At 41.8% G+C, this 13,885-nt stretch overlaps 1 protein-coding gene across 3 annotated transcripts; it reads right to left on the bottom strand.

Moving 5' to 3' along the window:
• Positions 1–1,119: 1,119 nt before the first annotated feature.
• On the bottom strand, positions 1,120–13,319 carry LOC105925166 (protein zyg-11 homolog). 3 transcript variants are annotated; one of them, XM_036137951.1, is made up of 15 exons: positions 13,111–13,319; positions 11,660–11,704; positions 11,539–11,578; positions 10,383–11,182; positions 10,040–10,180; positions 8,084–8,260; positions 7,817–7,881; positions 5,687–5,786; positions 5,496–5,546; positions 5,172–5,333; positions 5,019–5,066; positions 3,653–3,853; positions 3,515–3,567; positions 1,687–1,784; positions 1,120–1,498 (listed from the first exon to the last, which is right to left on the bottom strand). In XM_036137951.1, the coding sequence occupies exons 1-15, from the start codon at positions 13,111–13,113 to the stop codon at positions 1,317–1,319; spliced, it is 2,166 nt and encodes a 721-aa protein (XP_035993844.1). In that variant the 5' UTR covers positions 13,114–13,319; the 3' UTR covers positions 1,120–1,316. The 3 variants fall into 3 exon arrangements, with proteins under 3 accessions (XP_035993844.1, XP_021171331.2, XP_012716346.2); XM_021315656.2 differs by having other exon boundaries at positions 5,181–5,333; positions 11,539–11,704; XM_012860892.3 differs by having other exon boundaries at positions 11,539–11,704.
• Positions 13,320–13,885: the final 566 nt, after the last annotated feature.

A 13,885-nucleotide genomic window follows, 5' to 3' on the forward strand; every position in this document is an offset into this window, starting at 1 on the left:
AAGTTTGAGTCTTTATTGAAGGAAGTTTGCTGGGTGGTGAATGATGAAGACCGGAGGTTCAGGACTGCAGAAGGTCAGGGATGAATGTGATGGCAGGAGCTGACGGCCCGGAGTGAGAGAGAGTCACGACTATCCAGGCAGCAGGGAAAGCTTAGTACTGCTCGGCTAGCAGGCCCCGTAGCCACAACAGGTTAGCAGTTCGTTTGCAGACACCAGGACACAGAGCTGAGCTTCTCCAGGGCGGCTAGTCAGGTTAGCAGAACTTAGGAGACACCAGAGCACAGAGCAGAGCCTTTCCAGGATGGCTTGTCCAGTTAGCAGTTCTCTGGAGACACCAGGACACAGAGCAGAACTTCTCCAGGCACAAACAGCAAAGTATGAGTCAATAGAAAACTGGCAGGACTAACCTTAAACAAGAAAAACAAATCTTCCAAGGCAAAACCGGGGACTGGCATGGAGAGGTGTGGAATGATGACGGCCCAGTGCTGAACTGAAGGCAGAGGGAGGGTTAAATAGAACACTTCACAGGTGGAACAAGGGTCTGACTAATTAACTGGTAAATGATTATCAGGTGTGACTGACTGCTGAGGAGGTGAAGTGAAAATTGACAGAAAATAATGACTGAAAACTAACAATAAATAAAGTCAAACCTAACCCAAAAGAGATGAAAAAATGAAAATAACAGAAAAACAAAGCCAAACCAAAACTCAACCATGACAGAAAGTAGGAGAGTAAAGGAAGAACAAGAAGAGAAAAAAAGAAAGAGTAGAGGTGAAAGAAAGAAGAGATAAAAGGGAGAGAAGGATAAAACCTTCACCGTCAGGACAACAATTCTTGATGCTGCATTGCAAGACAGGAAACACACACGCAAATAACAAAAAGTTTAATTTTGTTCTGGTCAGACCAGAGTTTCTTCATGACTGTGTAACACAGAGGACTTATGGCTTTCTTCTAACACTGAGGTTCTTCTTGTACCTCTTTCTTTAAGGCCTTCATACAACTGTTGTCTTTGTTTATATAAGAATACACACATCTGGACCATGTGGACACCCCAGTTTCCATTCTTTTTTATTTTCACCAATCTTTAAAAAACATGGTTTATTTTATTGTTTATATATATATATGCTTTTCCATAATTACGTCTCAATTAGCACAGATCTTTCACATAGAATCTCAATTAAATACAAACTATTTTTTTCATGACGGTTTATTTAACAAGTCATCACTACTGTTCTGAACTACAGCTTTTGTTTTCTTTGTAACATCTCGGCCACCACACATTAAATCCAATAAAAAGTATTTTTAATCTACTTTTGTTAAGACTTTCCAGGCTCCGTCTTGACATTGGTCACCTCTGGGTGACCCTGATGTTCCTGCACCATGAGCATGATGTGCTGGGAAACCCTTTTAACATCGCCGTGTGTGTCAGGATGTGCGTCCAAAGCTTTCAGAAGCTCAGCCAGGCCCTCCTTGTCCAGCATGCCGCTGTAATGTGAAGCTGCACGTTGGAAAAGACAAAGAGATCAGAGAAGGGAGAAGAGTAAAGCCCAGCCCACACACATATCAGCACGGAGATAACCAGGCGGACCAGGCGAAGAACATCATCCAAGGTTTAACTCTAACTCCTCAAACTGAAACTTCCTCTGGGTGTCCAAATAAGTGTTTTTTTTTTTTTTTTTGTCTTACCGTTTTGACTGCAGACAAGGTGTATAGCCCACACTGCCCACAGCTGGACTCCCGAGGGCTGGCAAGTCTGAAGCAGAGGATAAAATGGACGGAATGACCTGAAGACAGAAGTAAATCATTAGAATCATAAGAAAGAAATAATCAGGACACTGATTCAGTACAGATAGAAATAAAAGGTTTATATTCCAGCCTCTTTTTTTCCCCCCCCATCAGGTTTTCACTTTCTGTTTCTCTAACGTTAAATTATTCTGAACAGACTCTAAAAGGTTTTCATCTATAGTCCGCTTCAGGCGCTGGTGATGGCACTCTGGCTATACCCAGCAGCAGAAAATTGGTTAGACAGTTACATTAAAGTACAGGGGTGTTTCAAGAGAGATATTTTTTGATACGCAGCATCAAGTGCTACACAGGAGCAGCGGAGTCTGCCGGATGCATAATTGATCTGAGGGCATTTCATAAAGGCACGGAAAGTGCTTTGCAAAGGTTTGCATAACCTTTTATCCCTTTCGCATTCTGTCATGTTACACCCACGAACTTCTCAGTAATTCAACCGGACGTTATGTAACCTACAAGGAAAAGTGACATTGGACGTGAATTGAAATGAAAATGTGGGCTTCACAATTTTTTATTTATTTATTTTTTTACAAATAAAACTACCAGGAAATCAATTAGCCCCCTTCCCCTGAGTCTTACCCCTCCCACCAAAAATAAGTAACCCAAGTTGAACCTTTTGACCGAAAATATAACCTTTTGACCGAAATATAAAACACTTTGTATGGACCAAAACTAACCCAGTACCTCCCCATGAAAACACAAGTGGATAGGAGAATCTACAGCGACATACAGGTCATGGAGGAACACGTCACCTGCCAACACAACAATGACCTAAACATACAGGCAGACCTTCAATGATTAACCTGACTCCGCCAGATAGATTTGCTTCGCATATCCATCTGGGAACCTTCCGTTGAAGTAATTTTGGGAAGGGGCGAAAATACTGGTTAGCTGATTGGCCTATGTTGGTGATAGACGGGCCTAATAAACCAATCAGATCAACGAAGCATATAACGTACTCGTCAACATGCTTCGACGTCGCTCGTAACAGAGCGACAACGAAAACACAACCACAAGCCAAGCTACTCTTGCTGCTGCAGGTAAAGGCTCGTTAGCTCAGCAGAGAAATACTCTGTAATTCCGATAAAACTTGCTCGATAGCCCCGCTAACGCTAGTTTCATCGGCTGAAGCCGCCATGTTCTTTAGACTGAACTGTCGATCTTCTCGTTGCGTCACACCTCAACCCGCCTCAAAGCCAACGCTGATTGGACGTTCGTTTGGTGAACGGCTCCAAATTTTCTTTAACGGAGGGTATCCAGACTGATCTGCGAGTGAAACCTTGAAAGCTCACGAGATCAGGATGGTCTCACGAGGCTATTCAATGGATTGCCTTAGAGCAAAACATCCTATAGTTTCAGAATGATCCAGTGGAAGTCCAGACCTAAATTCTTGGCAAAACTTGAAAATTCAAGTTCAAAGAAACTTAAAAGATGCTTAAAAACAGCCTAAGATCTGACTGCACTTAAGTTGTTTTTAAGATGTTTCAAAGAATAATGGAAGATGTGCAAAGCTAGTAGAGACGCACGGCAAAAGACACCAGGTGGTTGTAGAATCAGAGGAGACGTGGTTGTTTTAAAGTGACAAGCACAAAGAAATAGTTCAACAGTTTTACTTTGGCAACGTAAGTGGGTTTTATTTAAAGCTGAAGTTATCACACAGAGGAGCTCTAACCTTGTAGCAAAGCCTCCTTTCGGCTCTGTGCCTTAGCCTCACCTGTAAGACACCATCTCTTGCTCCAGATGGGGCCATGCCACTATTGATTCATGCTGCAGGGGGAAAAAAAAAAAAAAGAGACACCTTGAAAGAAACAACCTTAACAGGCTGTTTTCTGTGAGCGTCCATAACACACACCAGCTGCTCCAGGATGGTGCTACGGAGCTCATCGTCCAGAGTCCAGGCCTCTGCCCTGGAGGCCAGCTGGGCCAGAATCCCTCCTGCAAAGTAACGGACTCCCACCTCCAGCTGGGAGTCCTGCAGGAGACCCAGGATGTGTTCCAGCAGCTCCTCATCCATCAGCTCAGACTGGAGCTCCTCCACCTCTGCTATATTGTTCTAAAAATAAATAAATAAATAAAAACAAAGAAATGTATACTTTTAGTTTAATATAATCAACATCCACCATAATGAAAGCTAAATATCCAGTCATGATAAAAAATAAGAGCACAGAAATTGCAAGGTTTGAAATATCTTTATAATGTAACCAGAATAAGTGTGCAACAGTGGGTTTAATCATTTAAAATGCCAGGGGTGTTCAAAGTGAGACCCAGGAGCCATCTGTGGCCCTTGAAATGACTTTATGCGTCCTACCACCACAGTTTATGAAGGATACACACTTGGCCCCCTAGCACAGTCAGTTAACATAGACAGTTGCTAGTTTTTTTTGTTTTTTGTTTTTTTTGTAGTAAAATCTTCATTAATGTCATGGCTTGCAAAACTGATGTGAACGAATGAACATATCTTAGATATAATACAAAGTATAAATCTTTAATTCCCATTTTTACTTGATAGTATACAGAACAACACTCGTATCAAAGGGCAGACTCAGAGGGACCCTTTTATTAAATTTGGGTTAATAAAGCAGTTTCCATGACAGACAGACCCATTATGCTGCTCTAGATGTTTCAAATAATCTAAAAAAAAACGTTCTAGATCAAGAAAATTTAAAATAGTCTACCCACAAAACTTGGCTTTTCTTTAGAGTGTTATGTTAGTTTTAGTAAAATATATATAAAAAAAACCTAACTCTGTTTATTTTGCAGTACATAAATGAGGAAAATATTTCACACTTAAAATTGCTTCTGCAGTTTTAATACCGCTTTGGACACCACTGATCTCAGCAAAATACAGACTTGATGCAAACAACAACCCCCGAGCAATGGCTTCTGCAGTAACAATTTTTATTTATTTTTTTCATCCTCTTTTATTACGTGGACATGTTTTGCCCCCCTGTTCATCAGCGCTGGTTCAGTTCAAGTTCATTCATGCAGCTAATTAGCAAATGTCTGTGTGTTATGTAGTATTCTAATCAGGGCAGCTGAGATATGTCTGAGTCTGCAGTAGTTACAGAAGGCGGGATTTAGTGCTGAATCTGGACACAGTTCTTGTAACATTAGTGTCATTTAAGCATTCAGACGGATGTTGTGGATTCTGATGGCTCCAAACCCCTGGAGGATTTTCTATTATGCAAATAAAACTCATTCATACTTTCTGTACCCACCAAAAGGCCGAGGACCTTCTGTTGAATAGACGGTTCACCGTAGTAGGACTGCAATGAGGAAAAAAAAGTAAACAGAAAAATGCAAAATGACTGTTTTTAAAGGACGTTTTTATCCAAACGTGTCCATCAGCGAGTTATTCTGTGCTTTGTGACCTCCAGAACCTCCTCGTAGAGCTCCAGGCCCTGGCACTCGATGAAGTTGCGGGCGGCTGTGGGCGTCTCATCGGTCAGGTTCCACAGAGCGCTCAGGGCGAACTTCAGAGTGGAGTCTATGACTCCCAGCATGGCTTTCTGCTGCACGACAGCCAGCAGCTGCTGTTGGAGGAGAGCGGAGGAATCGGAGGTTTCAGACAGGAACAGACTCAAGAGAAATGATAGGATTGTGAAAACGGGAAGAACAAATTAGTTTACAGCAGGCTGCAGGTTTTATCAAGGCAAAAGATGTAGAATTGGTAACACACACACACACACACACACCTTCATAAATGAGACGTCCTTGCTGAGCTGAGCCGTCTCCTCTTTGGACAGCTGCACATGAAAAGCAAAGGGATGAGCTCTTATGGTCACTTCTACTGAATGTCAGACTAGATAATAAATGTTCTTCAAATCAGTCAGAAAACTGTTTTATGTTCAGGTGCTATGCCACTTGTGCACAGTGAGTTAACAACCTTGGCCACCAGAATGGAGATGACGGCCACCGCCATCCTCTGCAGGGCCGGCTCCTCGTGGTCGCTCAGCCATTTAATCACCAGCATGGCCGCTAAATACCTGAGTGGTGACCACAGCTTGGTGAGGGACTCAGTACAATCAATGTGATGAAAGCAAAGCAGTTCCACAGAAAGACTTCAGGAAGGAAAAAAGGATTTTTTTTTTTTTTTTTTTTTTTTTTTTTTACAAATTACAATGTGGTGAAAAGGTATTCACCCTCTTCATCTGATTGTAGTCTTCTGTTGCACTTTGAGTGTTTCAGATAATGAAGCAATGTTTGTTTTTCAGACAAAGATGGCCTGGGCGGATTCAAAGATGCAGTTTTCAAACTATGATTTAATTTATTAAGGGAAGAAAAATCTAGCTAAGTCACCCTGGCCCTGTGTGAAAAAGTGAACTTAGGAACTGGTTGTGCAACTCTTAGCGGCAATAGCTGCCATGAAGCATTTGCAATAACTGACAATCAGTCTTTACCATCGCTGTGGAGGAGCGTTGGATCACTCTTAAGCCACAATGGAGGTGTGAACATAAACCGCATGTTTAAGGTCATGCCACAGTATCACGACTGGGCGAAAGACAAGCCTTTGACCAGGCAACTATAAAACCTTCATTTATTAATTTTCTTTAAACCATTCAGAGCCAAACTTGCTCGTGTGCTTTGGATCCTTGGACTTTTGATTCTCTTTTGCTCCAGTGCACTTGAACTTAGGGTCATAAACTGTGGCTGGACCTTTTCCTGGAGGATTTTCTGGAGGAGAGCAGAATTTTGGCCCCACCTAACATGGCAAGCTGTCCAGGCTCTGAAGCAGCAAAGCAGCCCCAGTCTATCACCCTGCCACCACCATATTTGACTGTATGTGTGATGGGGTTTTGTTCTAAACTGCTGTCAGTTTCACAGATGTAACTGAACATACACCTTTCAAAGGGTTAACTTTCTTTCCTGTCAGCCTGCATAATATTTTCCCCTAAGTCTTTGGGAATATCAAATGTGAGACTGGCCTTTGGTTTCTGTTTGAATCTCTACCCTGAGTGCCATCTTAGTCCAGGCTCTTTCTTATTATTGAACGCTGTACACTGACATTAACTAGAGCGAGTGAGGCCTCAGTTCCTGTCATTTATACATGTCGTTTTGGCTTCTGCTGTAACCTCCTGAATAAGTCATCGGTGTGCTCTTGGAGTAACTCTGGTAAACGGATCTCTCCCACATAGGTTCACCACTGTTAGGTGTTATTATTGTCATTATCAAACCTTTATTTAAGCAAGTAGTGCCGCTGAGACAAGAGAGACCCGTTCTAAATCTCATACAGTACAACAATATAAGACTTACTAAAATACAATGCCACAATGTTTAAAATACTAAATAAGTAATTGTATATTAATAATGGCTTTTTCTGTGGTTTTCTGGAGTGCCAATGCTTTAGGAATGGCTTTGCGAGTCTTTCAACTTTGATAAAAAAAAAAAAAAAATATATATATATATATATATATATATGTATATATATATATATATATATATATATATATATATATATATATATCTATATATATATATATATATCTATCTATATATATATATATCTATATTATATATATATATATATATATATATTTTTTTTTTTTTTTTAGATTGGAGCATGCATGTTGCTTTTCTGTGGTACTTCAGATAGGATCTATTCGAGTTCTTGATTCTACAGGACAGGCAGGAATCAGGGCGGGTTGTGGCTGGTGAAACTGACCCCAAAAATAAAGTCAATTATAGGTTTTTACATATGTATGTATATATATATATATATATATATATATATATATATATATATATATATATATATATATATATATATATATAGTTTAAAAAGGTGGGCAAATATAGCTTTATATAAGGCCAGATTGGTTTGAACAGCTTCCCCCTCCCATATAAATGAAAACTGCTTTTTCTATCCACTCACGTTATCGTTGTCTGATATAAAATTCTGTTTGATGATCTGCAGCCTTTCAGTGTGACAAACACTTTTCCTTGAAACTGTAGTACAGGTAGTTTAATTAATGTCCGGTCTGGTCAGTCTTACTACAACTGAGGAGAGGAAACTAACTTGTCAAAAGGAACGTCCTGCAGGATGTAATCACTGCAGAGAGCCATCAGACAGTTCTTCTGCACCTGGACAAAACGGAAGGATGAAACATTGCAATGTGAGAAAAACCTGTACAAAGAAGCATGTTATAAAGTAAAAAAAAAAAAAAAACTCAGCTACTATTAAGTAAAACATGATTAAACCACTGACTGAGCTTCGTATTTCTGTAATCCTTATGTGACCACGTGCCACATATCTAACAGCAGAACAGTGAGTGCGGACCCTCACCTGCTGGTGGTTGGGGAAGGTCCTCATGGCGTGCAGCAGCTGGGAGACCGTGCGGCTCATCAGGCTGACAGGCACGGCCTCTGCCAGGTCCTGAGTGGTCAGGTTGAACACACACGCCGTGGCCACCAGGTGGACATGCGGGGACTCGGGGTGGCTCAGCATGGCCTCCACCACTAGCTGCGGGAACCAAGAGGACCACGAGGTGTTCATACATGCATCAGACAGTCTGCCATTGCTGTTGCAAGCTTGTTAGACTGGAAACTGTCTGGAACAGCCTGAAGCTAGGAATTAGCGTGTATAACCTTCCCGCAGCAGAGCGCTCCTCACCAAGCCAGCTGTGCAGCTGGTCTGTGCTGCTTATCTCAGCACCTCCTCTCGGCAATCACTGCTAAGCACAGTAATTAGAACATCGGGTCCCTCAACACTGAACCGTGCCAGCATCTGTTCAGAAGGAGATGGTTTCCAGAAGTGTGGAAAATAAAACATCTCATGCGTGTGCTTTTCCTCCTCCGGCAGATTGAACTTTTGGTCACTGAATGTTAAGTTTTTCCACATTATTGCTGTAGAAAACATTTCTTAGAAGCTACTTCTTCTGTAAAAGATTGTCAGAGCAAACCGTGGCGGTTCTTGCATGAATGGCGCCTTGGGTAAGGCCCTTTGTTCTACTGCTCCTCAACCAATCAAAATGCTAGAAATCCTCTGAGACCCTGGAGTGGGATAAAATGCTGCGCAGTCCCAGACAAAGCAGCTAACGTTGTCTCTCTGTTCTCAGCAACAAGCAGGGGGAGCTAACTCCCCATCGACAGCACCTGGTCAAAAACCGACGGAAAGGCCACAGCTGACGGATACGCTGTATTATCTTTATGTTGCGCTTGTGTAAAGTTAGATTTGAGGATTAAGTCGCACCCAAGTTACATGGTATTCAAATAAAACGTAGAAAACAACTTGGCTTTTGTTGTTCAGCCTGCCTGCTATTCACTGTCCAACTTATAACACTGTGTACTTAATGTATTCAGACGCTAGCAATAACAGAACTGATGCTAGAGGCACGCCGTCAGAAAAGCAAACAAATTTTATCACTGCATCTATCACCTATATGTTGGATTTTAAAGTCAAGGCTTGAGAAGAACCTTCCTTTTAGCAATCTGGCTTTATTCAGACATTTGATTAACCAGATACTATCTTGTGCTAACCAGAAAGTTTTTTTTTAATTTCCCTTCAATGTCCCTTTAAGGGCTTAGTATTAAAGCTTTGCTTCTTTCAAAAAGAACTAACAATGGTCTAAAACTGTTTGTCATTTCAATACACACCAATTTATCAATTTGTGGACTGTAAAACATAACAAGAATGCGTACTGTAAACCTTTTGAAAACATTGGAAGGTTTCTACTGCTGTGTGCAACACCAAAAATACATTATAGCTGTGATCACATCGAGTTAGGAGATGCTCACAGGGATAGCTGAACACATCATGACAATCTATGATATTTTATTTGGTTTTGAATCCAGATTTGTCCAAGAAGTCACCCTTTAGATTGGTTAAGTTTGTGAAACTGAAAATAATTTTTTATACTAACAGACGTTTAGCTAGCCTTATCCATTACTGCATTTAATAGTCCAAATTCTCTGCACTTGTGGAAATAATCCCTGGTTTCTTTGTAAATTACTGTCATATTCAATTGTGATGTTAATTCAAAGGTTCATAAAACAGTGTTTGCATAAACCGCGGTGGTGTTTTACAGATTAGAGTTGTTTTAAGACTATAGGGGTCTACTATTGGTCTGCGATCCTCTCATCTCCTCCCCGTTAGCTTCAGCCTCCGGGACCAAATAATAAAGATTCATAATAAAGGAAGAGGCTGAGAAATCCAATTTAATAAAAATGGATTAAAAGATGGCTGATATTAAGTGAGCTGTAGGAAAAAAACACAGAAAGTGAAGAAAGGAGGCCTCCACACCTTCAGCGTGTCTGGCTGCGGTTTGTCAGTGTCGGTGGTCAGACCGTAGAGATGGACAAGGGCCTCTCGTACGAAACACTCCCTCTCTCTGTACCTTCTGAGTGCCTCGCAGAGCTGCTTCTCATTAGCTTCTCCAGTTACCTGAGCACACACACAGCAGATCAGCAGAGACCGGAAATACAACGGTCATATTCAGGGAGTGCACAAACAGAGCCTCAGGTCAAAAATAGACCAGAAGCTCATGCATGAATCAACTTTCTTCTAAAGGAACCTTCTGATTTATTCATTTTTTTTTTTTGACATCTCTAAAACCAAATGCATGATTCCAGAAGGAGTCACTTACTTTCAGGTTTCTCTGAGAAGAAAGAACAGGACAGGAGCTAAGTCCAGTGGCAAGCAGTCCTAGAAAGACCAGCTCACTTCTGGACTCCACAAAGCCTCTGAGCGCAGAGTCGCCGATTGTCTTCCTCCCCGAAACGTCTAAAGAAACCAGCAAGGGGAGACCCTGATGACTCCCCTCCAGAAGCTGCCTCACTGACTCGTCCGCGTCTCTCCTCTCGTTGTCGTCACCAGCGAGGTGGTCATCTGAGAAGTCCAAATGTCTGAGAGCGTGAAGTTGGGTAAAGACGGAGAGCAGCCTGACAGGAGACATGTCCAGCCGATGCAGCCGGTGGGCAATCAGGGACCGAATGGTGCTTTTACACTGAAGGAGCGCGTTGAGTTTGGACACTGTGCTACGGGAGATATCCAGAGTCTCCAGCTGTGGGAGAGAACAGATATCCTCAAGGATATCATCAGTTAGATCTGTGTTCACGAGCTGGACGGTCCTAAGGCCCTGCAGGGAGCCAAAGCCAACAGAGACCCCGCCATCCCCCTCCAGAGACCCCCAATTCAGACTCAGGCCATCAAGGGCCAACTTCTGCAGACTGGCCCTGCACTCAGGGTTAGAGGCCAGGCCCGAGATGACGTCAGCGCCCGTCAGACCCCCGGGGACCCAGGAGGCGTCTAACTCCAGGAGCCGGTGAGGGCAGAGGGCCAGGCGGAAAGCCTCGGCGGACACCTTACAGCGGCGGATGGAGGCTCTGCGCAGGCGGAGCTTCTCGCTGTTTCGGAAAATCCCAACAGTTGTGTCATTCAGCGTTCCTGGAGGAGAGAGGAGCACAGGGAGACATTGTAGGAAAAAGAAGCCTCAGCTCAAACCTCTCTAATGTTTGCGGAATTAACTTTTTCCAACAACTTCAGCCTGGATACCCCCGACCTCCCGGTGGGCTGAAAAGCCGGAATACTTCTCGTCGTGAGCGCAGAAAAGGATGTTGCCGTCTGATAACTTCATTAGCTTTACTTTACAAAGACTGAAGCCTTAACTTCTGGTCAAGTCCTAAAATAATGATATATTTCTCTGTAAATGTTCTATAACGCCGCTCTCGCTTGGCAGCTGTTTTCCTAATTTCCTGACCTGATGGGGCGGGTCGGGGGAGTTTCAGAGCTCCCCTCCATACCTTGAGTTGCCATCTTTTGAAGCAGTTGGTCGGCCAGTTCCTGTGGGAACAGGGAGGCCCAGATGAGGCTCATTGAACCGTCTGCTCGCTTCCTGCACAAAGCATCTAATCTGCAGCACACCTGAGCCACGCAGAGGTCACACAGTGTCTGGGGGCCCTCGCCGTCCTGCAGCACACATCGCAGAGTAATCAGAGGAGGCTTCCTGCTGGATACGTTGTAGGTTGTAGATAAGTTCATGAAATGAATGAAGACGATAAATGCTACACACCGTCTTGCCATGTATGTCGCTGTTATTTGAGACATATTAAAAGTGTGTGTATAACTTCAACGGGACCCCTGACTTGCGTAGGACGCTTCCAGTGATTTCTTGATTCTACATGTTTGATACTAAAATAAAAGTAAGCCCTGCTTTCCAAATAGTGTGGTTGATTTTAGTGACCTTGTGATTTAACAAGGGGTTGATTACTTTTTTCAAGGACGGCCAGGCTATTTTTGGATACTTGGGTTATCTTTGTCTAAAATTAAAATGCTTTGATGATCTTAAACATGTAAGTTTAACAAAAAAAAAAAGCAGAACAAATCTGTAAGAAGAGAAATACTTTTTCACGTAACTGTAGTTAGCTGCATTACAATTAGCCAATCTCACAAGATTTCCAAACACTCGGCTGGAGTTTTTCACAGAAATTTCACAGAACTGGCTTCTGACTTTCAGAGGCAAATCTATGGCAGCATTATCGACTAGAACCAGGATATATCTTTTTGATTCTTTCTTAAAAAGATCTAAGCTACTTCCTCAATTCAAATAGAGCTTTTGTAATGGCAAAGGAAAAAGAAACATTTCAGTAACGTCTATGGAATCAGAAAAGGAAGAACAACATCCTAAACTTTACACGAACCAGACAGTCAAAGAGAAAGGCACGGTTACTTTCATCAGACATAATTATTCTCATTCTTAAACTTCTGAATAGTCTGGACCTGTGGACATTGTTGACAAAAACAATATGCTATTGTATTAGAGGCAGAGTTTGCTCCAAATTGGTGAAGAGACCATGGTTTAACTGATGATTCCCTAATACCCAGTCTTTCCAATCCTTAATTGTCAGCTGTGATTATGCTAAATAGAGAATCATCCAGGTTGTTATAACAGATCTTTGATTTATGTTGGATGTCAACTAACTACTTATTTATTTGCTTGCAAAGTGCCTTGAGATGATATTTGCTGTAATTTGGTGGCATAAAATGAGCTGACTCGGGTTTTAATATCTCTAATGTGAAAACAAGTATGAAACAGCCTGGAGATCAACCATGACTGTATCCCTCCAGGTTTCCTGCTTAGGGTTCAGTGACATAGGATCTCTAACGCTGCAGGAGGCTAATTTTATCCGCAGGAGAAAAGGCAAAGCACCAAGCAAAGCCTGTCTGAACCACCTAATCTCTATGGGACAAAGTGGACCAAGGCAACGTTTCTACTGCACAGTACATAACGAGGGGCTTGTTTCCTGGACATAGAGCACACAAACAAGTCAACATACAAATAAACTACATCTGATAACTGAGACAATCAAACTCACCATTCTTGAAAATTACAAAATAGTCGTCAGGAAAATGTTAACTTAAAAGTACCAATGCATTTGGAAAAGAACACATCTTGGTTGTTGTAAGTATGCGCTAACTTAACTATAAGTCTAAAATAAATATATAAATGGAAAAAAAATCCTCCTGTTTTTATTAAGGTCCTTGCTGTTGTTTACAGAGCCTCTGCTGTCACTTTAATGACATGCATCCCATTGGCCAGCCTGATAAACGTCACCAGCTGCCTGCCTGAAGACACCGCCTTGTCATTTAAAGGCACAAGCCTCATGCTAACGGCATAGCTCAGGTTCCTTTGCAGCAAAATAGCAAGAAAAGAACAACAAGGCTTCTTCTAAAATAATACAAAACAATAGTCATCTGTCTATAGCAAGTGATGTGTGTGGTAAAAAAAAAAATAAATCCATCCATTTTCTGATCCGCTTAATCCCTCATGGGGTCGCGGGGGTTGCTGGTGCCTATCTCCAGCATTCGCCGGTCGAGAGGTGGGGTACACCGTGGACAGGTCGCCAGCCTGTCGCAGAATAAACAACTAATAAAGTTACATTTAAAAATATATATTTCTACACACACACACACACACACACACACACACACACACACACACACACACACATATTATATTTATATTATATATATATATATATATATATATATATATATATATATATATATATATATATATATATGTTTGTTTATATATATTAATAGTCCGTTTTCATCTATTGAAGTTTATAATTCATGTTCAGAGACACT

This window comes from Fundulus heteroclitus, chromosome 6 (genome assembly GCF_011125445.2).
Source record: "Fundulus heteroclitus isolate FHET01 chromosome 6, MU-UCD_Fhet_4.1, whole genome shotgun sequence".
NCBI lineage: Eukaryota > Metazoa > Chordata > Actinopteri > Cyprinodontiformes > Fundulidae > Fundulus > Fundulus heteroclitus.

Bases quoted from the DNA above. Each gene is read 5' to 3' on its own strand.
- LOC105925166 (XM_012860892.3), bottom strand. The intron at 5,787-7,816 runs GTTAGTTTCCTC...GTCACCACTCAG, and splicing joins CAGGACGTTCCTTTTGACAA to GTATTTAGCGGCCATGCTGG. The intron at 1,785-3,514 runs GTGAGGCTAAGG...TTCTGTCTTCAG, and splicing joins CAAGAGATGGTGTCTTACAG to GTCATTCCGTCCATTTTATC.